Source organism: Lynx rufus, unplaced genomic scaffold (assembly GCF_022079265.1).
Source record: "Lynx rufus isolate CCGP_SWC_20201006 ecotype Redwood Valley unplaced genomic scaffold, mLynRuf1.p SCAF_5, whole genome shotgun sequence".
NCBI lineage: Eukaryota > Metazoa > Chordata > Mammalia > Carnivora > Felidae > Lynx > Lynx rufus.
The window spans coordinates 157,368,447-157,395,789 of NW_025814867.1; the positions used below are offsets into that span (position 1 = coordinate 157,368,447).

At 58.9% G+C, this 27,343-nt stretch overlaps 3 protein-coding genes across 3 annotated transcripts in view; 2 read left to right on the top strand and 1 right to left on the bottom strand.

Moving 5' to 3' along the window:
• Positions 1-22,285, bottom strand: part of TSPEAR (thrombospondin type laminin G domain and EAR repeats) — a 158,443-nt gene extending 136,158 nt beyond the window's left edge. The window contains exon 1 of the mRNA XM_047099097.1: positions 22,201-22,285. Within this exon, the coding sequence (XP_046955053.1) occupies positions 22,201-22,285 (85 nt within the window). The remainder of the gene's footprint in view (positions 1-22,200) is intronic.
• Positions 11,009-11,761, top strand: LOC124526254 (keratin-associated protein 10-7-like). Its single transcript, XM_047099122.1, has one exon. It carries the CDS (start codon positions 11,009-11,011, stop codon positions 11,759-11,761), a length of 753 nt encoding a protein of 250 aa, XP_046955078.1.
• Positions 15,905-16,945, top strand: LOC124526243 (keratin-associated protein 10-9-like). Its single transcript, XM_047099108.1, has one exon. It carries the CDS (start codon positions 15,905-15,907, stop codon positions 16,943-16,945), a length of 1,041 nt encoding a protein of 346 aa, XP_046955064.1.
• Positions 22,286-27,343: the final 5,058 nt, after the last annotated feature.

Here is a 27,343-nt window from a genome sequence, read left to right on the forward strand (position 1 = left end):
CAAACACTCGTGGGCCTCCCTGTTTGTCAGGGAGACACCACTCCCCACTCCGAGGTCTCCTCCGTGAGGACAGACGTCCGTCGGTGTTCCCACCCCCCTCCCCGCTCCACTCCTTTCTGCTTGCAGACTCTGGGGCCCGCCCGCCTGCAGAGAGCGCCGGCGGGGGTCTGCCTGGACGGGGCAATCTCAGCGTAAAACCGTGACCTCTTTTGGGCGGGGGGTGTCATCTACGGTTTTCCAGGACAGGCTGTCCCTGACAGGAGTCTGCCTGGTTCTGTCTCGGCAGCCACACACCTACCCACGTCCTCCAACCGTGCTAGCAGCGACAGGTGGGTAAGAGAGCCTGGTAGCTGCCTGTCTCCGTGGGGCCCACACCGAGGCAGACAGGAATGACACCTGCAGGGCTCCTCAAGCCACAGCCTTTGCTGTGTGGACCAGGAACCTCCCAGAACAGACAAGCGTTGAGTCTGGAGAACGGAACGATACCGGGGAAACTCGCGGAGCGCTGGTAGTCTAGCGCTCCCTCAACGACACGACCCAAGAACAGCGACGAGCCTTCCGTCTTCGGGCCGCGGCCGGTCCGACCGGCACAGACCGGCTGCTGAGAGGAAGAGTACACACGAGAGACGCTCGGCCTTCACCCGGCTCTGCCCAGGCCAGCATCCCGAAGGCCGTTCAGTGGGCTGGGGTTTTTGCAGAACACGACGGCCCGCTTGCCGAGGAGGAAGACCCCCCCCGCGCTCGGGCAGCAGAAGCAGCTAGAATCCCAGGAGTGGGGCATCAGGAGGGAGGGAACGTGTGTGAGTCTGCGTGAGACGCTGCTGTAAATGTGTCCAAGGTGGCAGGGCTGTCTGTGCTCAGGGCAACACCACCGGAGGCTTAACATTGAGCGTGTGCTGCAGGACGGAGGGGGAGCCCCCACATGCTGCTAGGACCCCACACAGTCAGGCATCCGCAGCAGTGACCAGACCCACAGGAAGCCCTACTCTGGGCCTGCCCCAACAAAGCCAACCGGTGGCAACATTTCCAGAGAAGACGGTTGGAATTCGACCCCCACCAAGACAAGGAGCTTAGTAATGCCCCTGGGCTTCCCGCAGATCCACCCTGAGCAGGTGTAAAACCCGCTCAAGTTCAACATGATCAATTAATAACTGGCGATCACCCAGAACCAAAGTGAACAGGCAGGAAAAGAGAATGCAGGCCTTCTAAATGTATCACCATAATTAATTGCAATATACAACAACAAAACCACTGGCCACAAGAGGCAGAGAAAATGCAACCCACCAGTTAAGGAAAAAAAATCAATCAATAGTCGTGAAACCCGAGATGGCCCGGACAGTGGCTGGGCAATGACTGTGGAGCAGCGACTGTAGATGTTTCAAGAATCCAAGGAACAGGTGTTCGAAGAATTAAAGGAAAATATTACTTTTGTGAGTGCATGGACACGGAATGTTAGCAGGTAAATGGAAACTGCTTTAAAAACCGGGAATTCGAACCGAGAAGCACAGCACTTGGAAATGAAATATCCACTGGGAGGTCCCGACGGCGGACCGACGACGGAAGTAATAGCGTGTGAAAGTGAATCCACGTCAAGGGAAATTATCTAACCTGCAGGGGAAGCGAGAGTGAGGAAAAAATGAGACGAGCCCGTGAGCCGGTATCTGACAGTCTAACACACAGATAAGGTCACCCTCGGGAGGAGGAAATGAAATCGAAGCACAACAATGTGCTGAACACACGATGGACGAGCTTCCAAAACCTGGTTTTAAAAAAAGACACCAGGGGCGCCTGGGGGGGGGGGGGGGGCTGGGACTCAGTGTGTTGAACCTCCGACTTCAGCTCAGGTCACGACCTCACGGATCATGGGTTCGAGCCCCGCGTCGGGCTCTGTGCTGACAGCTCGGAGCCCGGAGCCTGCTTGGGATTCTGTGTCGCCCTCTCTGCCCCTGCCCCGCTCACGCTCTGTCTCTCAAAAATGAATAAACGTTAAAAAAATTAAAACAAATAAAAAAAGAAGGAGAAGGAAGCTGCTGACTTCTCGTCAGAAGCGGCACAGAAGCGGCAACGGTGTTGAGGTGCTGGGGACAAGCACTGCCCATCGAGAGCTCCATGGATAGCAAAAAAGGAGTCCTTTGAAACCGGGTGAAAGGGAAGTAAAGTGGCCCTCGCAGGAGGAAGCGCTGCAGGGGGCGGGGAAGGTGGGGTGGGCTGAGCGCACAGGTGGGAAGAGGGAGCACAAGAGCGGAGGGGGGAGGAGCATGCAGACGGGAAGAGGGAGCACTGGGGGGGAGAACACAGGCAGGAAGAGGGAGCATGAGGGCGGATGGGGGAGGAGTGTGCAGGTGGGAAGAGGGAGCACTAGGAGGGAGGAGGGAGAACGCAGGCGGGAAGAGGGAGCACAGGGGCAGACGGGGGGGCAGCGCGCAGGTGGGAAGAGGGAGCATTAGGGGGGAGAGGGGAGACTGCAGGTGGGAAGAGGGAGCACGAAGGTGGATGGGGGTGAGCGCCAGCTGTGTGCCCAGCTCCTGCCAGCTGGCCTGCTGCGTGCCCGTGAGCGGCAAGGCTGTTGTGTGTGTGACCCCCTCCTGCCAGTCCTCCGGGTGCTGCCGGCCCTCCTGCCCCACCCTGGTCCTCAGGCCTGTTCCCTGCGGCACCCCTAACTGCAGCTGCAAATCACCCGGAGCGTGAGGTCTCCCGCCACATCTCATGACGGAATCCCCGACGGGGCCGCACTCCACAGACGCTAGAATCCCCACCTAGTGTCTTATCCATGAGAGCTCAGGAGCTATTAAAAATCCCTCTCTCTGCTCAGCGCTGTGTCTTTCTGTGAGTGTTCCCCAAAGCCGTTTCTCCCTGTCACCTGTCCCCTTGGACAAGCCGATGTCTGAGTACGAGTCCTGTCTTGGGTGGCCTCCTGGGGCGGTCACGCCCCTCGGCATGCTGGGGAGCCCCTCTGACAGAAGCGGCGACCAGGCCGTCAAACCCGACGGGGCCTCCCTTCCCCCCATTTCAAGCGAGGACCTTCGTGCTGGGCTCCTCAGGGCCTAGAAACTGCGCAACAAGGGGTAAGGGATGGAGGGGGGGCACCGCCTGAGTGACCGCGGCTGCTCACAGTCACGTGCGGGCTTTCCAGAGCAAGGAGAGACGCCTGGGGGCTCCGTCGGTTAAGCGTCCGACTTCGGCTCAGGGCATGATCTCACGGTCTGTGAGTTCGAGCCCCACATCGGGGTCTGTGCTGACAGCTCGGAGCCTGGAGCCTGCTTCGGATTCTGTGTCTCCCTCTCTCTCTGCCCCTCCCCTGCTCACGCTCTTTCTCTGTCTCAAAACCAAACGTTAAAAAAAGTATACTGCAAAAGAGGTTGCGCCAAAGAGCCAAGGTGACAGGGACACAGATTTCAGCTCAAAGAACAAAAAGTTCCCTAAAAGCCAGAGCTGCCCTGCAAAATAACAGGCACCTGGGGACCGTCCTGGCTTCCGGGCACCGGAGCCTTGAAGACGAGTTCTGTTTCTTCCACTCTCTCAATAACAGATAGAACTGCAATCAACCCACACGCCCATCAACAGAGATGGATAGACACCACGACAGTCACACGAATCAGCAGTTAGAGGACCGCACTGTTTAGTCTCAGCAACACGGTGTTGGTGAGCAGAGTCGGGCAGAGAGCGCCCGCCACACGACTGTGTCTAAGTGAGGCTCTACGACAAGCTGAACTACGTTACATGTTTAACGGCCAGAACACGGGCTGCTTCTGGGGGGTTCGGGTAAACTGACCAGGTGGAAGAGGACATTTGGGGAGGGCCGTTAGGGCCGGGGCCAAAAGGGTTGGGCACAGGCTGTGTCCAGGGCCCCGATAAGGTTGCCTGCACAGTCCCGTGGTGGGTCCCAAGAGGGTTTACTCGGATGCACGCATTTGTCAAAAGCCATCAAATGACACACGTAAGAGGCACGGTACTTCACACACAAGAGCACAGAAACTCCTACTAATGGGATGCTTCCTGAGTGTTTGAGTGAAGCGTACTGTTGTTTGCGACTGACTTGGCAATGTAGAGGGACGGTCTGTGGGTAAGAATCTGGGAAAGGAAGTGAGGCACAATGTTAGTTGTTGACTGTAGGACGGGATATGTGGCTACACGCTGAGTGATTCTTTCGGTTTTTCTGTATGTCTGAGATTTTTTTCACAATAAAATGAAAATAAAAATAGTTGAAAATGATGGTTGAGCTAAGTAGTTCAAAATAAAATTTCCCTTTAAAAAGAAAACAGAAGGCACAAATGGGATTCCTGCTCTGGATGGGAAATTTAACCAAGAGCTTTCATGCCGTGGCAGCCTAATATTCCACGTGAACTGGGGTGCAAAGAGAATTTGGGGACCCAGCATTCAAATGAAATAAGGAGGACTGTGGGTCAGCCAAACCAGAACGCCAGGGGGGGTGTGGGAAAGCCAGCACTCCAAGAGAGCTGATGCTTCCATTCAAGATGGCGGGCTGGGCCTACTGTCCCCATCTCAACCCTCCCAAGACCCGCCATGGGGAGAAGTCAGCCTACAACGGGTGAGGGACGCAACAAAGCCAATGGGAAGCAGAGATGTGCCGACCTCCAGGCAGGGTGGAGCAGGTGGGAAGCCCTGGGCCCTGGAGCACGACAGCATCTGGTCCCCATGGGCAGGCCCGGTGGAGGAAGGTGTGTCCACAGGGGAGGGGGCACCCGGGGCCATCGGAGGCAGAGTGCCCAGAGGCTCTGCACCTCCAGAGTGCCCAGAGGCTCTGCACCTCCCCAGAACGCCACCAGTGTGTATCTCTAGGACAATTTAACACCTCACCCGGGAAAGGCTAAGGCTCCTGGGGGGCTGTTGACACCCCATGTACATAAGTCTCATCCTGGCTTCTGGGCTCCCAACTTTCTTATTCCCAGGTAAGCCCGCCACCTGGCAGGGTCCCACCCCCGATCCCGGAGCACCATGTCAACTTCCCCACACGGGTGAGGTTTCTCTAACTCAGCACAGACACGCAGCAGAAGGGGAGCCCGGCCGCCATGACTACTCCCACACTCACCCCAGCGTATGAGCAAAGCCAGTGGTGTGAGAAGGCCAGCCTGGGGTAGCAAACAGAAAACACACCCCAGAGCAGGCAGACAGCTCATGAAGCAGAAATCACCTTTTAACAAATCTTAAATACACTCAAAGACATTCAAGAAGATGTCACAGCCATAGAGCAAGGGGGAGAGGCTTTGAAAAGGAACGGTTAGAAAACGTACCCAAAAAAGGTCTATTGTTGGTATTTGAAATTAAGCAAAGGGCCTTGCAGGTGAGGCTGAGAAGTCTCTCAGACTTAGAACAAAACATCAAAGAGGTAGGAAGTATGAGAGGAAAGAAACCAGCCTGGGGACCCATCTGGTGGCTGCAGCCTCTGGTGTGTGGGATTCCAGGAGGAGAGGCAGTCAGGACACAGGGAAGATGAGGAAATGCATCCCCGGAGAGGAGCACTTCCCACAGTGGAAAACACGGTCCCCAGGTTAAAGGACTAAGCAACACCAAGAAAAGGAATGGGGAAAACCCAGACACATCTTGTTGGAACTGCAGAATGGGATGGGTAATAAGTGGTTCCCAAAAGCATCTCCAGAGAACAAAACAAGCCAAAAAAAGTCACCTACGGAAAAGTAAAAATCAGACTGGCATCAGACTTGCCATCAACAGCACCGCACGCTTTAGCAAACTTCGGGAACAGTGCTCACAAAGTCCTGGTGACAATCCAACCTGTGCTTCCAAACACGGGTGTGCTATAAGTAAACAGATGAGTAGAAAACTACGTAAACGATGCTTAAGTGAGTAATAAACACAACAACACATTCTTGGCAATAGATGTATTAAATAAGCAGGAGTGTTTTTCTAAAACTAAGTGGCTGTATTTTGTGTGTACGTGGTCATCTGCTTTTCAACACTTTTTCAGGCAGTGAAAATCATATCCAAAAGAATAAAACACCTAGCAATAAATTTAGCCAAGTGGGTGAAAGACCTGTACACCGATCGCTCTAAAACACTGCTGGAAGAACTGAAGGAGACGAGGATAAGAGCAAGGACATCCCATGTTCATGGATGGGAACGCTTAACCTGAAGGTGACAGTACTCCCCAGTGTGATCCTTATCAAAATCCCAAAGCCTCTTTCTCTAGAAATGAAAAGGCTGAGCTTCAAAATCATATGGAACTGGTAAGAGTCTAGAATAGAATAAACTTGAAAACGATGAAGAACGTTGAAGGATTCACAATTCCTGATTTCAAAACTTACTACGAGAGTACAGTGATTGAGTCAGTGTGGTATCTGGCATATAGGACAGACATACACACTGACGGAGTAAAGCTGAGAGTCCAGAGATAAACCCATATATTTATGGCCAACGGATTTTTGACAAGGATTTCAAGACTGTTCAGTGGAGAAAGAAATCATCTTTTCAACAAATGGTTCCAGAAAAGCCAGATTTCTACATGCAAAATAATGTAGTTGGACCCCTACCTCACCCCATATACAAAAATTAACTAAAAGTCATAAACATCCTAAATGTAAGCGCTAAAACCAAAGTGTCTTAGAGGAAAACATAGGGGAATCACTTCGTGACCTTGGATTTGACAACAGGTTCTTAGCTATGACACCAAAAGCATGAAGGTCAAAAGAAAAAAATTAATTGGACATCATCAAAATTAAAAACTCTAGTGATTCAAAAGACACCATCAAGAAAGTGACAGGACAATCTACAGAATGGGAGAAAATATTCGCAAATCGTATGTCTGATAAGAGTTTATAACCAGAAAACATAAAGAACCCATACAACTCAGCAACAAAAAGACAAGCAATCCAATTTAAAAATGGGCAGAGAGGGGCACCTGGGCAGCTCAATCAGTTAAGTGTCCAAATTGATTTCGGCTCAGGTCCTGGTTTCACAGTTCATGGTTTCGAGCCCCGTGTCGGGCTCCACACTGATGGCACGCAGAGTCTACTTGGGATTCTCTCTCCCTCTCCCTGCCCCTTTCCCACTCACACTCTCTCTGCCTCTCTCAAAATAAATACACTTTTTTTTAAGTGGGAAAGGAACTTGAATGGACATTTCTCCAACAAAGCTGTACAGAGGGCCAACATGCACACGAAAAGATGCCCCACATTATTAGTCATCAGGGAAATGCAAATCACAATCACAATGAAACACACTTCATATGCGCTAGGATGGCTAAAATTAAAAGAAAGAAAGAAAGAAAGAAAGAAAGAAAGAAAGAAAGGGAGGGAGGAAGGGAAGAAGGAAGGAAGGAAGGAAGGAAGGAAGGAAGGAAGGAAGAGAGAGAAAGAAAGAAAGAAAGAAAGAAAGAGAGGGAGGAAGGGAAGAAGGAAGGAAGGAAGGAAGGAAGGAAGAGAGAGAAAGAAAGAAAGAAAGAAAGAAAGAAAGAAAGAAAGAAAGGGAGGGAGGAAGGGAGGAAGGAAGGAAGGAAGGAAGGAAGGAAGAGAGAGAGGGAAGAAGGAAGGAAGGAAGGAAGGAAGGAAGGAAGGAAGAGAGGGAGGGAGGGAGGGAGAAAGAGAAAGAAAGAAAGAAAGAAAGAAAGAAAGAAAGAAAGAAAGAAAGAAAGAGAAAGAAAAGAAAAGAAAAGAAAAGAAAAGAAAAGAAAAGAAAAGAAAAGAAAGGACCAGTGTTGGTAAGGATGTGGAGAAATTGGAGCCCTCAAACATCATCACTGGGACATCAAGTCGTGCACCAGCCTGGAAACATTCTGGCACTTACCACACGCCCCCAGAAACTCCACTCCTAAGAATATACCCCCAAAAAGTAAAAAAGGCAGTCAGATGTTCTTTGCAGCATTGTTCACAACAGCAAGAAGGTGAAAACGACCCAGGGGTCCACTGACGGATGGCTAAGCAAAATGTGGTCCGTCCACAGAGTGGAATAGTCTTCATTCGTGACGTGAAAGACGTGCTGACACCCGCTGCGACATGAATGAGCCTTGGGGACATGATGCTGTGTGAAGTCAGCCAGCCACTAAAGGACAGCGATGGTCTGACCCCGCTCGTATGACGTACCAGAGCAGCCACACTCGGAAACAGTAGGATGGGGGGGAGGGGGTTGCTGGGGGACTGCGGGACGGGAGGCAGTGTCCCATGGGGACAGAGTTTCAGTTCGGGATGATGGCAAAAGTCCTGAAGCTGGACGGTGGAGACGGCTGCACAATTGCGAATGCACTTAGTGCCCCGACACTGCACATTTGAAAATGGGTACAATGGCAGATTTTCTGTTATCTCTGTTTTACTACAATTAAAAAACTTTTTTAAAGAAAGTCAAACAGAAGAATATGGCTTTGTCATACTAGTAATGGTAGCTGCAATAATAACATATAACAACCACTGCATGCTCACAATTTTAGTCTTTTTTAATTTATTTTGAGAGAGAGCACACGTGGGGGAGGGTCGGAGAGAGAGAGAGAGAAAATCCCAAGCAGGTTCCTTGCCGTCAGCACAGAGTCTGACACAGGGCTCGAACTCGCGAACGGTTAGGCCACGACCTGAGCCAAAATCCAGAGTCAAACACCCACCCGACTGAGCCACCCGGTGGTCTCCTGCGTGCTCATAATTGCACACGCGCACAGGAGGCCGCAGGTGGCCGTCTCAGGGGGGCAGTGAGCGGAGGGAACACGGGCAGAGCCCCCACCAGTGGGCGCAGCACCGGGTCGGGGAGACTCGAGATAACCGTGTGGCATCTGCTCCCGCGACAAGGGGGGGACGGCTCCCCGCTGGCCCACAGAGCACTCGCCTGTTGGGCGGCCACGAATGTGAGCAGCGCCAGCGTCCCAGGGGACCGAGTGTGCGTCCGGGCAGGCGTCAGAGGGGTGGGTGGCCGTGAGCGAGGCGGGCACTGCCTTCACTCTCAGCGCACAGCATTTGGAGAAGCACGTGCCCGGAAAGCCTGGCCGCCCCCGACCCCAGCCCCAGCCCCCCGCTCGAGAGGCGTCCCCGCAAAGCAGCTACAGACCCCAGCCCCCGGAGGCGCGCCTGGCACAAGCCCAGCTTCGCGGAAAGCAGGGCGCCATCCCTTCGAAGCGTCATCAGGAAAGGCGGCCTGCCCGTCTCTTTGCGAGGCAGGGGCCCCACCCCACACTGCCAGTCCCAAACCCGGATGCCCCCCCCCCCCAGCCAAGACCCTCTGCACGTCAGCATTTGCTCCCCTCTGGCCAACCATCCTGCTGCCTGCGCGGGGCACCCCGTTCAGCTCCATGCCCAAGTCTCGGCCCCGCCGCGTCACCCTCAATCAAGTCTGTCTTCCCTGCGGGGCACTGGCGTCTGGCCGCGTGTGGCCCGTCCGTGCCCGCGTGAGCAGAGACCGCGGCGCCTGCACCTGCCTCGGCTCAGGAAGGGCGGCCCGTCTGGCCGGCACCAGCCACACCCACCACAGCCCTCTAGCCTGCTTCCCCGGAGCCCCCAGGCTCCCCAGAAATGCCCCGCATCACCTCCAGAAGGGGCCCCCCAAAGCCTGGGGACCCACCTGCTCTCCCTCCACTCCTGAGGCTTCTGGGCGCTCAGGGGCTCTGCCCCCCCGCCCCCACCCTTGCATCCCTGCTCTCCTGCTGACACCAGGCTCCCGCTCGGAGCCCAAGCGGCCACTGCAGGCCGGCCTCCCCGCACAGAGGGCAGCGGTCCCTCCCGCTGCGAGTGTGGACAGTCGGGGGGCGACCACCAAGCTGGCAGTCCCAGTCAGGCCGTGCGCAGGGCCTCCCCTGGCCGCGCCCCAACTAGGTTCGGACTCCCTCAGGGTCACCTGCGATGGCTCCGTCCCCCAGTCCCCATCCCCGCCTGCGCCAGCTGATGGCTCACCAGCGCCACCTGCCGGGGGCCTGCAGGCCGCTGCCTCAGCCCGCGTGGGACACTCGCCCTGTCCCACGCTCCCTGCTCTCAGCCGGGCAAGGTCCCGCTCTTACCGACCACCTGCCTCCCGCAACCTCGCCCCACAGTCCGCGCACACGATCCTGCGGCCACTGAGCACACGTTCTCCCAGGTTCTAGAAGCACCGCCTTACCAGGTGCTGCCCGCCGACCGGCACCCACCGCACACCTTCCCGGACACCTCTCGCTGCCATTTCTCAATGTGCCTTCATCCTGTGCCCTCGCATCTCCCAGAAGCCAGCCTGCTCTCTGCCCTCTGGGGCAGCAGGAGTCTTGGCCTGAGAACACGGGCCCCCCACTTCTGATCCGGGCCCTTCTGCTCACTTTGTATGGGTGTTGGTGTTCACTCGTGCCTCGGTTTCCCCATCTGTAAAATGGGAACAACGGTTCCTACTTCACAAGGTTCAGGGTCACGGAGTTAACACGTACAGGCTTTCAAGGCGCCTGCGTGGCTCAGTCGGTTAAGCGTCCGACTTCCGCTCGGGTCGTGATCTCACGGTTTGGGAGCTCGAGCCCCACGTCGGGCTGTGCTGACAGCTCCGAGCCTGGAACCTGCTTCGGATCCTGTGTCTCCCTCTCTCTCTCTGCCCCTCCCCCAATTGTGCTCTGTCTCTCTCAAAAATAAACATTTAAAAAAATGTACACAAACTTGTTCCGAATAGCTGCGGGCACAGAAGAGCTATTACACACGCGTGTTTGCACATACACCAAAAATAAATACAGCTCCCAAGCTATCCGTTGGTTGACGGATTCGGAACAGAAGTATTTCCCCAAATAAAGACAACATGAAAAAATAGGCCCATGATTTCTCTGGTGCTGAGAGGCACGGGAAGTGACAGTAAGGAGCCGCAGAGGGACGCTGGGAGCGGAGGGCGGGTATCAGGGGTGACTGACCCTCCCGCGTCACTAATGGGCTAAGCTACCCGCCGCGGGCCCGTGACCGGCTTCCTCAGGGACGTGCTCCAGCAACAATCGGACAGGCTTTTCAGGCCTCGTGATGAACAGCACGCAGCCCCGAGGTGTATATAAGCCCCAAACACCCGCTCACCCACCACACCCACACCCACACCCACTCCCTCCTGCAGCCCCACCGCCCCCGCCATGGCCGCGTCCACCCTGTCCGTCTGCTCCAGCGACCTGAGCTATGGCAGCCGCGTCTGCCTGCCCGGGGCCTCGGACTCCTGCCCCGACTCCTCCTGGCAGGTGGACGACTGCCCAGAGAGCTGCTGCGAGCCCCCGTGCTGCGCCCCGGCCCCCTGCCTGACCCTCCTGTGCGGCCCCTCCTCCCCCTGCCAGGGAGACTGCTGCACCCCTGTGTGCTGCGAGGACTCCCCCTGCTCAGGCCCCTCCTACTGCCGGCCCAGCCCCTGCTGCAGACCCTCCTCCAGTGTATCCCTGCTCTGCCGCCCCGTGTGCAGGCCCGCCTGCTGTGCCCCTGCCTCCCCCTGCTGCACCCCTGCCTCCCCCTGCCGGCCCAGCTGCTGCCGCCCGGCCTCCTGCGTGTCCCTGCTCTGCCGCCCCGTGTGCAGGCCCGCCTGCTGCACCCCTGTCTGCTGCAAGCCCGTCTGCTGCACCCCTGTGTGCTGTAAGCCTGTCTGCTGCACCCCTGTCTGCTGCAAGCCCGTCTGCTGCACCCCTGTCTGCTGCAAGCTCTTTTCCTGCACCCCTGTGTGTTGCAAGCCCATCTGCTGCACCCCTGTCTGCTGCGAGGACTCCCCCTGCTCAGCCCCCTCCTGCTGCCAGCCCAGCCCCTGCTGCAGACCCTCCTCCAGTGTATCCCTGCTCTGCCGCCCCGTGTGCCCCCGCCCTGCCTGCTCCTGCCCTGCCTCGGCCCAGAAGTCCTGCTGCCAGTGATGTGGCCAGCCGTCACTGTGGGGACCCCCAGCGCTCCCACCTACCAGCCTCCCAGCTGCTTTGGGGTCTGTCTCTTAGGCCCCTGCCAAGTATAGACAGCACCCCCTCCTCTCAGGCCTGGGTGGGAAGGGGTTCCCACCCAACTCAGGATGACTCTTCCCACCCCCCTGCCACACTCCTCCCGGGGTCCCAATGGTCATGATTTGCGACCACGTCCGAAGCACAGGCCGCAATGGTCTCCCCTCCTCGGAAGCTGCTTGGGAAAACCTAATAAACGTGCTTGCATTAACCCCATGTCACCTGGTTCTCTTGGGGCCAATCCTAGTTGAACACCCAGCCGGTCCCCGCACAAGTGAGGACTGGCTGCCCTGTGGTCCTCGGCCACACCAGCCCTTCCTCAGGGCCCCGCCTCTCACTGGCCTGGCACGGGGCTCCCGTCCCGCAAGATCTGGGCCAGTCACAGGCGTGGTGGCCGTGGCCGTGGCCCTGGCGGGCAGACCCTCAGGGACTCAGTGGCAGCCATCCCGGGCGCAGCAACCCTGGGCATCTCTCCCCTCTGCTGGGAGCCCGGCAGGACGCAGGGTTTGGCATACCCTGGGGACGAAAGGGGGGTGCAGGGGTCCAGCAAGCACCCCCTTGGCCGCCAGAGCCCTCCTGCCCCTCCTTCCTTCTCCAGCACCTAACACCCTCCTGTCTCCGGAGCTATGTCCTCAGACCACACACACAGGGCCAAACGCTTTTCCCTCTGTAGTGATGATTAGAGCAGCGCCCACCCCGCTCCCGGCCCAGAGCAGCCTGTGTCTGTCCCCTTCAGAGCAGAGCCTCGGCTCTCAGTGACCTCCTTCTGCACACCCTCCACCGAGACACCCTTCCCCCCACCCTCCCACACCCCAGCCCCTGACCCAGCCTGGCACAGCCATCAAAGGCCCCCGTGCTCCCGTTAGTGTCACTCCTGCTCCCTCTCCTACGCATCTGTCCCTGCAGAGCTGGCCCCGGCCTCTAGGACACAGCTCTTGACTTTTGCAGGGCCCCACCCTGACCTCCCTCCCCCTGCACCTTGGCTCTCTCTCCGGACACGTCCGGCTTCTCCTGGGCTCCAGGCCACATGTGCACCTCCAGATGTGACCCCCCCAGGACCTGCAGATGTTGAGCTTAGGCTCATCTGAGCTGAACTGGCCCCCCCTCCAGGGGAATGGGGCTCCTGCCGTGGCCCTCCCATCCCCACCCCCACCCCATGCCCGGCTGGTGGTTCTTCCAGGGAGAGGCCTTCAGGGTCTGTGCCTGCCTCCATTTCCCTGGTTCTGGCAACAGGGGTCCCTCGTTTGCTAAACAACACCGGACAGATAAGACGGGGACCGAGAGCTGCAACGGGGCCAGGCCGGAAGATGACAGGCCCGCTGCTTGGAGGCCCCCCGCGGCTCGTGCACATCCCTCTACAGAAGGTCCGGTAGGAGATGCCGCCCTTGCAGAAAGATGATGGGAACTCAACGACTGCGAGAGGACCCTGCCTTCCGGGGCCCTGCGCCCTCACGCCGACGGCCAGGGCAGGCCAGGGAGCGCCGGCACTGAGGTCACATGGCAGAGCGTTCGCCCGTCCCCGTGTGGTCCTGTCCTCGCCCTGCAGCTCTGTGCCTGCGGAACTGCTAAGTCTGAGCGGGAAGAGCCAGCACGGACCTCCTGGAGCCCCCCTTTCGATCCAAAGCATCTAGGGAGTGAGGGCCTGCACGTGGTCTCCTGTAAAGGGAAGCCCCAGCGGGTGCAGGACAAGGCCGTCCAGTTCGCCAGGACCTATGTCCCAGAAATCCGTGCTTTGAACCTTACCACAGGGCCAGACGGTGACCGCCCTCCGGGACCTGAAGCCTCGGGCCCTGCTGTGCACCTTCCGGGCATACTCACGTGCCTGACAGCCGCTGAGAGCCTTCTAGCTGATTGCATCATAACTTTTCTAAGCTTAGTGGATACTCAGGTCACATTGTTAAGCATGACGCCGCCGCATGGCTGATAAAACCCCAGTGAGAGCGGCCGACTTGTGTGAAGCATTTAGTAAGCTCCAGGCACCTGCCGTGTCTAAATCACACCATCCTCAGATAACCCTATGAGCCCATCTTGCCACAGAGGGGACAGAGGCCCCCAGAGGGCCCAGCTGATGTGGTTCAAGCCCCAGCAGTGGTGGGCAGTGGGCAGTGCAGGTATGTTTGCAGGGACACGGCGATAGGTCACATAACGCTCCCAAAGACAGCTTCACCAGAACCCCAAACGGCGCCTGTGACCTTGCATGGAAAAAAGGACTTCGAAGGGTACCTGTGGATGGCTGACTAAATGCAGAATCCCACGGTGGGCAGGTGACCCGGGCCAGCCACGTGGGCCCTAGACATCCAGGGGCCGTCTGGGGTCCTCACACCAGAGAGGCAGACAAGGAGGAGGCGATGTGACGGGAGGCAGAGCTCGGGACGCTGTGGCCACAAGCCAGGGGGAGTCACCAAGCTGGAAAGGGCAGGAGAGACCCTCCTCCAGAGTCTCCCGAGGGGCAGGAGCCCTGCCCACACCCCAATCTCAGCTTGAGAGACCTGCTTTCAGAACTCTGGTCCCCAGAACTGAGAGAATAAATTTCTGTTGTTTTAAAGCATCAGGAGTGTGGTGGTTTGTTACACCCAATCCCAGGAAGCAAATACACACGTGCACGGTCAAGTTTGTGTGATGAACGTAGCTTTCATCGTTTCTAAGGATTCTGGTTTGAAATGTCGCCGAGACAATGTAAAATAGCAGTAATCGTTTAAAACATAAAATGAACCCTCAGCCTTCTAAGGAGTCTGGTCCAGCCACCCCCAAACCTGGCAGATACGCTAACCCGGTCGCGTGTGCGTGGCCTCTGAGAGTCGGCTGCCCTCCCACCACCCCAGACCCCTCGCACGGCCGCCACACCCCTGCACAGTGACTGAGACATCACAGAACCTCCGCGTGCCGGCCCCGCTGACTCCCTGAGCCCCCACAGGCACCCTGCCTCTGCTTACCCACCTGCCTGTGTCTCCCCTCCCCCTCCTCCTGCAGAGGCCCTGGCCCAGGGCTGATCTACATCTGCTCGCCCACCCCCACCCCCCACGCCCCCACCCCCTGCTGCCCCGGCCCCTGGCTGCGCCTGGCACAAGAGCTTTCGGTGACTGTTTCCGGGACCCTGAATATCCCACAGGGGCGTCCCGGGGGCCCACAGAGGGGACTCCAGGCTCAGCCCCCCAGGAAAGATACAATGGCAGGGAGAGAATGAGTGGCACGGGGAGGGAGGGGGAAGAAGGGGCGGAAGGAAATGCAACCAGCTGCTCGGCAAGCAAGCGGTGGGGGGGGGGGTGCGAAACCGGTCCACAGCCCAGCGGGGGGAGGTGAGGGGCACCACATGCCCTGCCCCACCACGCCCACCTTGTGGCCAGAGCCACAGGGGCCCTGGGAGCCCAGAGGTTGGAAAGGAGACACGCCCTCTGAAGAATTATGCCGGCTGCCTGGCCAGGCACAGGCCCACCCCTCCCCCTGCCCACGAACTTGACCCCACAGCACACAGCCAGTTCGTCCCCAGGCCACAGCCTTCCACCCAGGCAGCGGTCAGGCAGAGACAGCCCGCACCACGGCCAGAGCCCTCTCAGGCATTTCTACCCTCCCTTCATCTCTTTGCACTTGGTGACAAATGCAAAAGAATGGGGACCACGTGCCCCAGAGACGGGCACCCACATCAGGAGCTATTCCTGAGGCCAGAATCCGAGTCACCTCCCCTGTTACCACGTCCCTAAGACGACTGTCCACTGGCTGAGAGCCCACCCCCCCCCACACACCACATCCACCTGCCTCAGCTCCAGCCTGGCCGGATGGCCCCACGCCCACTCAGCAGACTCGCTCAGGACCCAACACACAGGGGGACTTTTACGAGCTGGGTGGCATCTTCCGGGAAAATAAACAAGCCGTAATGAGGGGTCCCTGAAAACTAGCTCTAAACACCAACAAGGAAGGGGAAATGTCCTGAGCCTCTGCTGGCGAAACACACAACACAGAGGGCTATAAAAGTGAGCCCGAACAGCTGGCACGCACACTCGCACTCACACACACACTCACACACCCACACCCACACCCACTCCCTCCTGCAGCCCCACCGCCCCCGCCATGGCCGCGTCCACCCTGTCCGTCTGCTCCAGCGACCTGAGCTATGACAGCCGCGTCTGCCTGCCCGGGGCCTCGGACTCCTGCCCCGACTCCTCCTGGCAGGTGGACGACTGCCCAGAGAGCTGCTGCGAGCCCCCGTGCTGCGCCCCGGCCCCCTGCCTGACCCTCCTGTGCGGCCCCTCCTCCCCCTGCCAGGGAGACTGCTGCACCCCTGCGTGCTGCAAGCCCGTGTGCTGCACCCCTGTGTGCTGTAAGCCCGTCTGCTGCACCCCTGTGTGCTGCAAGCCCGTGTGCTGCACCCCTGTGTGCTGTAAGCCCGTCTGCTGCACCCCTGTGTGCTGCAAGCCCGTGTGCTGCACCCCTGTGTGCTGCAAGCCCGTCTGCTGCACCCCTGTCTGCTGCAAGCCCGTGTGCTGCACCCCTGTGTGCTGCGAGGACTCCCCCTGCACAACCTCTTCATGCTGCCAGCCCAGCCCCTGCTGCAGACCCTCCTCCAGTGTATCCCTGCTCTGCCGCCCCGTGTGCCCCCGCCCCGCCTGCTGCGCCCCTGCCTCCTCCTGCTGCCGCCCGGCCTCCTGCGTGTCCTTGCTCTGCCGTCCCGTGTGCAGGCCCGCCTGCTGCACCCCTGTGTGCTGTAAGCCCGTCTGCTGCACCCCTGTCTGCTGCAAGCCCGTCTGCTGCACCCCTGTCTGCTGCGAGGACTCCCCCTGCTCAGCCCCCTCCTGCTGCCAGCCCAGCCCCTGCTGCAGACCCTCCTCCTGCGTGTCCCTGCTCTGCCGCCCCGTGTGCAGGCCCGCCTGCTGCACCCCTGTCTGCTGCAAGCCCGTGTGCTGCACCCCTGTCTGCTGTGAGGACTCCCCCTGCTCAGGCCCCTCCTGCTGCCAGCCCAGCCCCTGCTGCAGACCCTCCTCCAGTGTGTCCCTGCTCTGCCGCCCCGCGTGCCCCCGCCCCGCCTGCTGCGCCCCTGCCTCCTCCTGCTGCCGCCCGGCCTCCTGCGTGTCGTTGCTCTGCCGCCCCGTGTGCCCCCGCCCTGCCTGCTGAGGCCACCATTCTGATGGGCACGTCCCCCCAGGGCCAGCGGAGCACTCTGGGGACCCCCGGCTCTTCCCTGCCTCCTTCACGATCTAACCCAGCGCAATCTTGGGCACACAGGTCAGCGTGAATGTTCACCATCTCGGACCCTAATAACCAGGGCCGAGCCGGTGCGCAGCCTCACATCACGACCAGATGAACCGGAGCCAGCCCTCCCGTTACTGAAAGGCCCCCAGGCTGTTTCTGGCAGCCACGGCCCCCAGCTCTGTAGTCTTACTGGGGCTCCTGGCCCTAGAAGCTGCCTGCCTCCTCCCAAGCACACATCTGGAGCTGAGCGAATAAACCTGCAGTCCTGGCCTCCACTGGCCCTCTCTCCCAGCCTCCGGGCCGACGGAACCCTGGCTTTAGCAACCCTGCTGACGAGCCACATCTTGGGAACACTTCCAATGGCAGTGAGTTCTGAGGCCCACCCTGGTGGTCACCAACCGCACCTCCAGGCGGCTCCGGGTGGCTGGACGGAATGTTCGGGCCTCGGGTGGCCACAGCCACCCGGACAGCGGGCCCCTTGGCAAGAAGGCCCCATTGCCCCAGGCCTCGCTCTCCCCGGTCAGTCCAGCACCAGGATGCAGGGCCCAAGGTGGTTTCTGGGCCGGGAGGCAGGCGGGGCCGGGCCTTCCAGGGAGACAGCTAAAGGGGGCGTTGCCTTCTGAGTCTCTCTCTCTCCATCTGCCCTTGAACTTCAGTGTTTTATTCAAACGTCCCCCCGCCTCTGCCTGCACATGCCAATGTGCCATGCCGTCCCCGGCCGCAGACCCCGCCCGGTGTGACAGAGGTCAAGAGGAAGACCCCAGAGGCTAAGCCACTTTGAGTTCCAACACCCTGGCCTCTGAGGCCCAGGGGTGCTGCCTTCCAGGGCACGTCCCTCGAGGCTGTCTGGACGGGGCCCCCACGTTTCCCAGGGCTCCCCATAGCAGGCCTCAGTCCCAGACAGGGTCACTTCCTCACGGTCCGTGAGTTCGAGCCCCGCGTCGGGCTCTGTGCTGACAGCTCGGAGCCTGGAGCCTGCTTCGGATTCTGTGTCTCCCTCTCTCTCTGCCCCTCCCCTGCTCGTGCTGTCTCTCTCTCTCTCTCTCTCAAAAATAAACACCAAAAAAATTTTTTTTAATTAATATTCTTTGCTTCCTAACTTTCGTGCAAACAAAAAGCGCCCTGGCCTAATGGGTGAGAATTTTTAAAGAGGACGACGTCAGGGTGACAGAGTCAGCCTCCCCTGGTGGCAGTGCGGGGCCCTGGCTGGCATCTCACCTCCTCTGCACTGGGGAGTGAGTGGGGTGGTTCTCTCTGAGGTGTGATTTTGGGGAGACGAAGGTGAGGGGTGTGGAGGGGTCTCCTGGGGGCTCTGGTTGCTTGCGCTCCACGGGGAGGCCCCCAGCCCCAGGGGGAGGTCCCCCCCCCCACAAAGGCGGTACAGAAGCCTCTTCTTCCTGCGGGAGGATGCTCCGTGAGCCGCCAGGAGGGGGCGTCGTGCCCACACAGGGTCTCCAGGAACCGACGTGAGGGCCTCTCCCAGGGGCCAGGATTCCCCAGAACTCAGGCTGGAAAGCACCGCTCTCCTGAAGCTTCTGGCTGAACATGGGCAAGGCCAAAGTTGGTGGCCGAGAGAGCCATCCAGGCTTCCTGCCCCCCAAACGCGCAAGAGGCCAGATGCTGCCCGCTGGGCCAGCCCCCCGGCCTCCTTACTGCCAGGTAGCTTTTAAAATGCAGGTCTGGGGGCTCCCTCGGGTAAGCACCCAACCTTCGAGCTCGGCTCAGGTCACGATCTCACGGGTCTGTGAGTTCCAGACTGGAGGCAGGCCCTGCGCTGACAACGGGGAAACCACTTGGGACTCTCTCGCCCTCCCTCTGCCCCTCCCCTGCTCATGCTCGCACTCTCTCTCTGTCTCTGTCTCAAAATAAACAAACGTTTCAAAAAAATAAAATAAAATGCGGATCTGTTCTGTCATTTCGTGAGTACTTTCTCTAGCTCTAGGGATGAAGGGCCCCCGCAGGCACCCAGAGCCCAGGTCTGACCACCCCACCTGCAGCCTGGGGTCCCTGGCACCCTGGGTCCCCCACTGCCACCCTCAAGGTTCCTTCTTGAGCCCCCCCCCCGGGCCCCTCCCACTCTGGAGGATGTCGCAGCGGCTGGTGGCTCTGTGATTCTAGTGTCCCCAGGGGTGGGCACAGCACCGCCCTTGCCTGGGTATGGAGTGAACGAAGGAGGGAAGGAGGGGTAAGAAGGGGTGAGTGAAGGGATTCACTCGGACTACGTTCCGAGTGACGCCAAGGCTGAGCCCTGGCGAGGAGCCCACCCCCGGGTGCTCTGGGGGCAGCAGGAGGGGAAGAAATGGAAGGGGAGACACCGTGACCCTGACGTCCGGCAGCAGCTGACAATTGTGCCCCCCACCCCTTCTCCGTACCCAGCCCCTGGGAGCCCCCCAGCGGGCCGGCCCGGGAGGGTCCAGCTGCGTCCCTCCACCTCGGCCTCCCGTCCCCGTGGACGTGAGCTGGGTGTGACGGATGCCAGGGACTTCCCCCCAGTGTCCCCCTCACCCCACTGTCCACAGCACAGCCCATCAAGGCGTCTCCCCCAGGACGGCCCCAGCCACCTTCCCGGCACCACGCACGCCACGCAGCCCAGAACCACGGATGTCCTACAGGACCCAGGAAGGACCTTAGGGACCCGAACCTCAACCTTTTGGTCCCAAAGCAGCTGGCCCCGCTTGGCGGAGTGGCCGGGGGGTCAGGGGTCAGGAGACGCGGGCTGGCTCTTGGAGCCAGGGAGGCCAACGGCTTATAAGAGGCACGTCGCCCCGGAATCCTGCTGGCCACACTCACCCCCCGGGAGGCCACGCCAACACCACGTGCACACCCTGCGCCCCTGAGCCCTGAAACCTGTCCGAGGGCCACCACGTAGGTTTCCCCAGCCTGCACCTCCCACCTGCCCCCTGGTGGCCTTGTGCACGCGGCCTGCCCGCCGGCCCCTCGGTCCCGCTTGGCCAAGGCTTTCTGAGACTTGCCCCAACCTCAGACGCACCTGCACCCACACCTGTGCAGAAAGGCCAGGCCCCAGGCCCCACCACCCGGCAGGTGGTCTCCTGGGCAGACACGTGACCCAACTGCCCTCCCACTAAAACACCTATCCGTAAGGTGTCTGGGAGTGGTGAGCCCCCCCCTCCAAAGAGCACTAGTGAGCTGCTCGCCAACGTGAGCACCCACGCGACCCTGCCAGCTTTCCCGCCCGGACCCCGTGCCCGCCCGGGCAGTCCGGCACACGGCCCTGCCATCTCGTTCCCACAAAAGCCGCACAGAAGTGGCCCGCTTACCGTCCAGACGAGGGCCCCCCCACGCCCCCAGCCTCCTGGACCGTCCTGCCCACACCTCCCCAACGGCGAACTCGGAGTCCTCCAGACCCACTTCCCAGTTCTGCCGACTCCTGGGCCCCTCTGGCCGCCCTGCCGTCGCCAGCACTGAGTTACCTCTTCCCAAAGTGCAGGTGTAAGGGTACCTTTACTGCCCCGCTGGGGTGAGGGTACCCCCAAATCCAGCCCATAGTCCCCTGACAGCCCCGCAGCAGAGGCAGACGACGGCAGCACTGGGAGCCAAAGCCGCCCCATCTCCCCAGCACGGCACCCTCCACAGAGCGGGGTGGGACGCCCAGGGGCACTAAGGCCCTCGCAGACAGCACGGCACCCACAGTCACCACCCCAGGCTGGTATCATCTGTGCTCCCAGACTCGGGGCAGGACACGACAGCCCAGGGCCGCGGCGGCCAAGGCTCCTGGCACCTGGCGTGCACACAGTGGCACAGACCGGGAACAAGGCCCCCAGGCGGGCGAAATGCACCCCCCCCCCCCGCACACTCACACAACCCTGCGGTGTAAACTCAGGTAGGTGCCTTCCAAAACAGACAGGAATCAAAGTGATTGTTTTAACCATTTGAAGTCCCGAACCGCCGAGCACGAGTGCCTTGGGAGCACTCCAAACGCACCCGACTTTTATCTTTCCTCCTGAGTCCCGGTGTTTATAACTGGGTCACCTTTCAACTATCTGCAACAAGCCTTTAGGGCACAGGGGGCGGGCTTTATAAATAACCTTTATTATTACTATGCAGGCTGACTCTGTTCCCAGGGCTGAAGGGAACGTGAAGGTACACGTCAGTGATTCATTCCCCACCGGGGAGACTGCCGCACTCAGGACAGCGGCTACAGCAGCGCTGCCTGGGGGTCCTTCTGGGGGCCCCCGGGACCGCGCGGTGGCCTCCGTGCAGGGGGTTTTGCCTGCAACAGGTGACCTTCAAATCCTGCACTGCTCGCAAACCACAAGTCCCAAGGCAGTCGCTGGGGACAGGAGCCCAGAGTGCGGGGTGGGGGGGAAGGGGGGTTCAGTCCTGCCCCCGCCCCAGGGCTTTGGTTGCTCCCCTTCACGGGCCACCCGTCCACCCTGTGGGCCAGCATTCCAAACTTGGGTCAGCATCAGTCATCTGCCGGTCCTGTCACTGGAACCAGGGGCCACCAGAGCGAAGAGCCCTCACATGGAAGGGACCCCGGCTGAGTAACTTGCACACATGAAGCTGGAAGGGCCCTGCCAATCCCCTGGCACCTGCCCCCCGCCCAGCCCCGCGCCGCGGACCCCACTCGCCCACCTGCGGCGGGTCTCCAGCTGCTAGGCCTCCTCCTCCGGCTACTTTGTGTTTAATGTTAGCTCTGATAAGTAAAATCTCTTGGTAGCGACTCCAGAAAGACAGAGTGATGTCATGGCCGTTAGCTAGTCAACCTTTCCGAACGAGGGGGAGCAGAACCGCGCCCCCGCCAGGAGCCAGCCGGTGGCACTCTCCCCAGCGCTGGCGTGGGTGTCTGGGCTGTGCTTTACTAAGCGCGGACCTGGGGCTCTCTGAGCTTGCGGCCTGAGGGGGGCGGGCGGAGGGGGGGGGCTGGCTCATTCCTGAAGCAGGTGCAAGGCCTTTGCCCAGGATGCACAGGAAAATACTTGTGAAGCCCTTGGACGGAGGCTGGTTAAGGCTTTGAATCGAGTCCCCACCCTGTCAGCAGCTTTCTACTGTGCCGGCCCCCCCACCCCTTTCATCTCTGCCTCTGCCCGTCCCCCTCTACCTGCCGGTGCCCCCGAAGCCAACCCGGCTCGCAGTGACCTTGACCGGGGGATGGGAAGTGGTCCTGACCCGCGCAGCTGCCCCCCTCCCGGCCCCCAGCTCAATACCCCCCTTACCTGTGCAGGGTTCCCATCGCCGGGTGCCTCGGCCCGGGGTCGCCAGGGCCAGGAGCGGGACACACAGCATCAGCAGGACAGACATGAGGAGTATAGGTCCCAAGCTCCATCCAGGGGCTCCGCCCTCGGCCCGCAGGGAGGGAGCTGCTCGTCAGACACCCGGGTGGGCCCTTTCAGGATGGCAGCAGGGGGCCCTGGGGCAGTCACTGTGATGGCCCCATGCCCGAGTCCTGAGACAGGACAGAGGCGGCCCCGGGTGGCACAGACCTTCTCAGGGCTCTGCCAGGGGGGAGGCAGGTGGCGCGGGCCTATCTCATTTCCGCAAGGGCTCGGGTCCTGCCGTGCAGGTGACAGGTGATAGCATCTCAGCACAACTGCGGTTAGTCATTGGCAAAGCACATTTCTCCCAAAGGAAAGACAGAAATAGATGTGCCGGTGGAGAGCTGGGAGCAAACCAGAAAAACTCCGAGAACCTGTTTTCCGTGGGTGCAGACCCCTGCCTCAGGAGGACAAGCTGCGCGCCGAGCACAGCCACCGGGTCCCAGGAGGGGCCGGGCTTTGAGGACGGCTTTTATCTGGTGCCCAGCCCTCCCGAGGGTGTGTGGGTTTCAGGAATTCCCCTCCGGAGGGAAGCCAGTCCGCGGGAACAGCTAATGAGAAGACACGGGAAGACGGCCCGGGGGCGGGGAGCGCCGAGGCCCAGCTCACGGCGGGAGCTGCCCTTCACCGAGGCCGAGGGTCACTTGGGTCTGACCTCTCCAAACCGCAGCGGGCAGGGTAGCAGACGGGGAAGGCTGCTCCTCTTAAGCGCGATTACTGTCGTTTATGACGCCCTGCCCGGCCCGCCCCTCTCCAGAGCACCCAGGGCCGGCGGGGGGCGATGGCCTGTGTGCGCACACACTGCGTCCTGGGCCCTTTCCCGGGATCCGCAGGACCCTTTCGTAGGCCGCCGGTGACCTTTCTCCTCGCCGCAGAATGACTCTGCCGTGGCTGCAAACACCACGCTCCTTCCAGGGAAGCCCCGCCCCCGGGTCTGGGCAGAGGCTGCGGGGGACACAGGTGCTTGCGACGGGGCCCAGCCCCTGGGGTAGGGCTTGCTGGGGGGAGGGGGGCCGGCAGGGGGGAGGGGAGAGAGACAGAGAGATAGAGAGACAGAGGACGGGAGGGAAAGAGGATGTTGAAGCCTCTCTGCATGAAACTAACCACGTGACTGGAGAGATTTTGTTCCCCCACCGTCTCTGGCTCTAGACAGTCAGAGACAGACAGACATCTCCCCCGCCTCTGTCTCTAGACAGACATCTGCCCCTCTGTCTCTGTCTCTAGACAGACATCTCCAACGGATGTTAACAGACGGCCGCCACCCTAGTCGCACGTTTCAGCTCACTGAGGTCACAGGAGGAAAGCCTGGAAAAGCTCATTAGGCACATGACTATGTACAGCAGCCTCAGTGGGCCCCGGGGTGGCCTCCCGCACCCCTGCTCCGGGTCCCCCGCCAGCCCAGGCCCGCGGCACACAGTGCAGGGACGCAGCCTTCCTGACCCCACCGGTGCAGGCGCCCCCCAGAAGCGAGAGAGGAACTCACCGTGAGAGGAAGAACAGTGGTTTGAACCCGACAGTCGCCCTCTCTTCTTTCCCAGTTGATAAGAACTTTGTGGGTCTAGGTGGCCCTGGGTGGTCAAGGGTCAGGAGGGCAGGGGACACAGACCCAGGCAGCATCACTGTGACTCCTGCTGACCCCTCCCACCTGACACCGACCTCTGACCCCAAGTCTCTGGCTGGTTGGTAAATGATCATGTATGTATCATTCTTTAACAAGCAGATCTGAAGAATCGATAACGCTGCTACCTTGAGGCTTCCGGGAAAGTCTCCTTCTATTACCTTTGACCCACTAACACCAGCAACACTCCCTCGACACACAAGGGCTCATTAGTGGAAATCCTGTTCACACTGACAACTGCAAAAACACGTGCCTCAACGCAGAAAACAAAGCTCAGAACTTCCTCCTCCGGACCGGTTCCCAGGTCACCCCGGACAAGCCGCCTAAACGCGCCCGGTGAGACCGTCATGGTGGGAGCCTATAAATCAGGTGCCGGGTGTCGTTTACGTCAGGCCGCGGCTGCACACGGGCTCTGAGACGCTCAGCAAGCAGGAGACGCACAGGCCCGGGGTCCACGTCCCTCCCTCCCCTCCCTCGGACCCCAAGCCCGCCAGGGCCAGAAAGGGCTCCCTCGCCTCAGAAACATCTCACCACCGGCCCAGAAGCCACGCTGACGTACAACCCGTGTGTAAGAGAGAGGTCCCCGCCACCACATCACAGACCAGGGCCGCTCCGCGATTGCTGGGGACCTGTCCGAGCCTCCCAGAGTCGGGTTTTCACCTGGGGGAGGCCGGGTAGGTCCCTGATCGCTATGGAGACGCGGGCCCCGCCAGCCTGGAACTGGCCGGAAGGCCGCCCTACCTACCGGTCTGCTGACTGCCTCCGGAGGTCCCCGGGACATCTCCTTAACTCTGGGCACACCCTCACGCCCCTTGTCCACTGTGGTGACAGAGGAGGGCCTCATTCGCTCCGCTGGGGACACGGGCCTCCTCAAGCGGCAGCAATAGCCCTGTCGCATCCCAGCGTGGCCCCAGCGTGTCTGCCTCTCTCCAGGGGCTGGGCCACATGTCCCAGTAGGGAACTGGGCTTTCTCCAGGAAGACGAGGAGTCACAATGGGAGCAACGTGAAACAAAAACTCCAGGTTAGAGAAGTAAGACGTCGATATCAGCCGATCACCCAGCTGGTTCTATTAGACTAGCCTGTCATCCGTGGGGGAGACTAGCCTGTCACCTATGGGGGAGATTGGCCTGTCACCTGTGGGGGAGACTAGCCTGTCACCCGTGGGGGAGACTAGCCTGTCACCTATGGGGGAGACTAGCTTGTCACCTAACCTGTCACCTGTGGGGGAGACCAGCCTGTCACCTAACCTGTCACCTAACCTGTCACCCGCGGGGGAGACTAGCCTGTCACCCGTGGGGGAGACTAGCCTGTCACCTATGGGGGAGATTAGCTTGTCACCTAACCTGTCACCTATGGGGGAGACTAGCCTGTCACCTAACCTGTCACCTGTGGGGGAGACCAGCCTGTCACCTAACCTGTCACCTAACCTGTCACCCGTGGGGGAGACTAGCCTGTCACCTATGGGGGAGACTAGCTTGTCACCTAACCTGTCACCTGTGGGGGAGACTAGCCTGTCACCTAACCTGTCACCTGTGGGGGAGACTAGCCTGTCACCTAACCTGTCACCTACGGGGGAGACTAGCCTGTCACCTATGGGGGAGACTAGCCTGTCACCCGTGGGGGAGACCAGCCTGTCACCTAACCTGTCACCTAACCTGTCACCCGTGGGGGAGACCAGCCTGTCACCTAACCTGTCACCTGTGGGGGAGACCAGCCTGTCACCTGGGGGGGGGAGCTATTGAACCACAGGGGCTTTCAATTCAGACTCGAAAATTCCTCCAGAGCGTATGCCGTAATTTGACTCGTAATGAACACGGCTCCAAGGACGTTTGAAGAGAGCGCCTGGCTCACCGCAGTCCAGACAGACGCGGGAGCACCTGGCAAGCCGGCCCCCGCCCAGCACCCAGTGCTCGCCTGTCGGCCACTGGCCCACCGTCTCCAGAAACGCAGGCTAGAATTCCGTTCCGAGAGCGATCTCATAGGAGAGGGCTTGTTACTGAATGAGAGAATGAGAGTTTGCCTTGTCGTGTGATGACCCCTTTGGACAGCAGCGCTTTTAATTCATTCTTTGTCCGCAAATATTTTTCCCCCGATCGCCTCTTTTTTGACCTTAGTTTAAATAATTTTGTGACGTTTTTGTCTTCTGCCAGGCATTTAAATTTATTATCTAGTCAGCAGCATTTTCCTTATGCGTCTTCAAATACAACTCTTAAATTTCTCTGCTGTTATGTCGTCTGTTTATATTTGACTCTCCATGCCATCTGGGGTGTGATCTTGGGTATCTGGAATGCAGCGAGTTGCTGTGTTTCCAGAAAGCTGTTATGCACGCACCATTTATTAAATACCTCACCTCTCCCCACCACCTTAAAATGTCACATTTATGATGGATTAGGCCTCACGCATACTTGAACTATTCCATCAGTCTCTGTTCTACTAATCTCTTTGTCTATTTCCTTTACCAGCACGTCATCTGGGTGAATGTTTGGAGTAAGTGTTCATACCTACAGATCAAGGGCAAACTCACTAGTTTTCTCACTTCAAAAACATATTAACTGTTCTTTTTCTCTTTCATATTTTCTCTTTCATGTGAAATTCAAAAATTATTGGTTCTCATTTCCATCTCCAAAACCAAAATCAAACGAGCAAAAATGTTATAGGGATACCTATTGGAATGGCAATGAGTTTATTGATTAATTTCAGAATAATGGACATTTCTATGATATGAAGTCTTCCCCACTCAGAAACATGGATATCTCTCTGTTTATTTCAACCTTGAATTAAGTTCATCAAAAAAGTCTCACTACCGAGGCCCAACACGTGTTCGGTAAAATTATCCCTGTAAACGTCCATACACTTACTGACGCCTTTATGAACACAACCCTCCTATTTCCACAGGTTATTAGTTATTGGTAGTAACTTGAATTAGTTATTGGTGGTATAAGAAAGAAAACTATCTTGTATCTCTCAACCTCAGATTCACTAAGTGATTTTGGAATCTCTCGTTTTTCTAGATAAACAAACATTGCCAATAAGAATACTTTTGGCTTGGGGCGCCTGGGGGGCTCAGTCGGTTAAGCGTCCGACTTCGGCTCAGGTCATGATCTCACAGTTCATGGGTTCGAGCCCCGTGTCGGGCTCTGTGCTGACCGCTCGGAGCCTGGAGCCCGTTTCGGATTCTGTGTATGTGTGTCTCTCTCTGCCCCTCCCCAGTTCATGCTTGGTCTCTCTCTCAAAAATAAATAAACTTTAAAAAAGAATACTTTTGGCTCTTCTGTCTTAATGTGTGTACCAATTTGTTTCCTCGTAGAAGGGACTAGAGCCTCCAGAGCAATGTTGGCAACAGCGAGGAGAGTGGGCTTCTCATCCCTGATTTCAGTGGGAACAGCTGGGAGTGTCACCACCCTGAAAAGCCTGTCTTCTCTTTT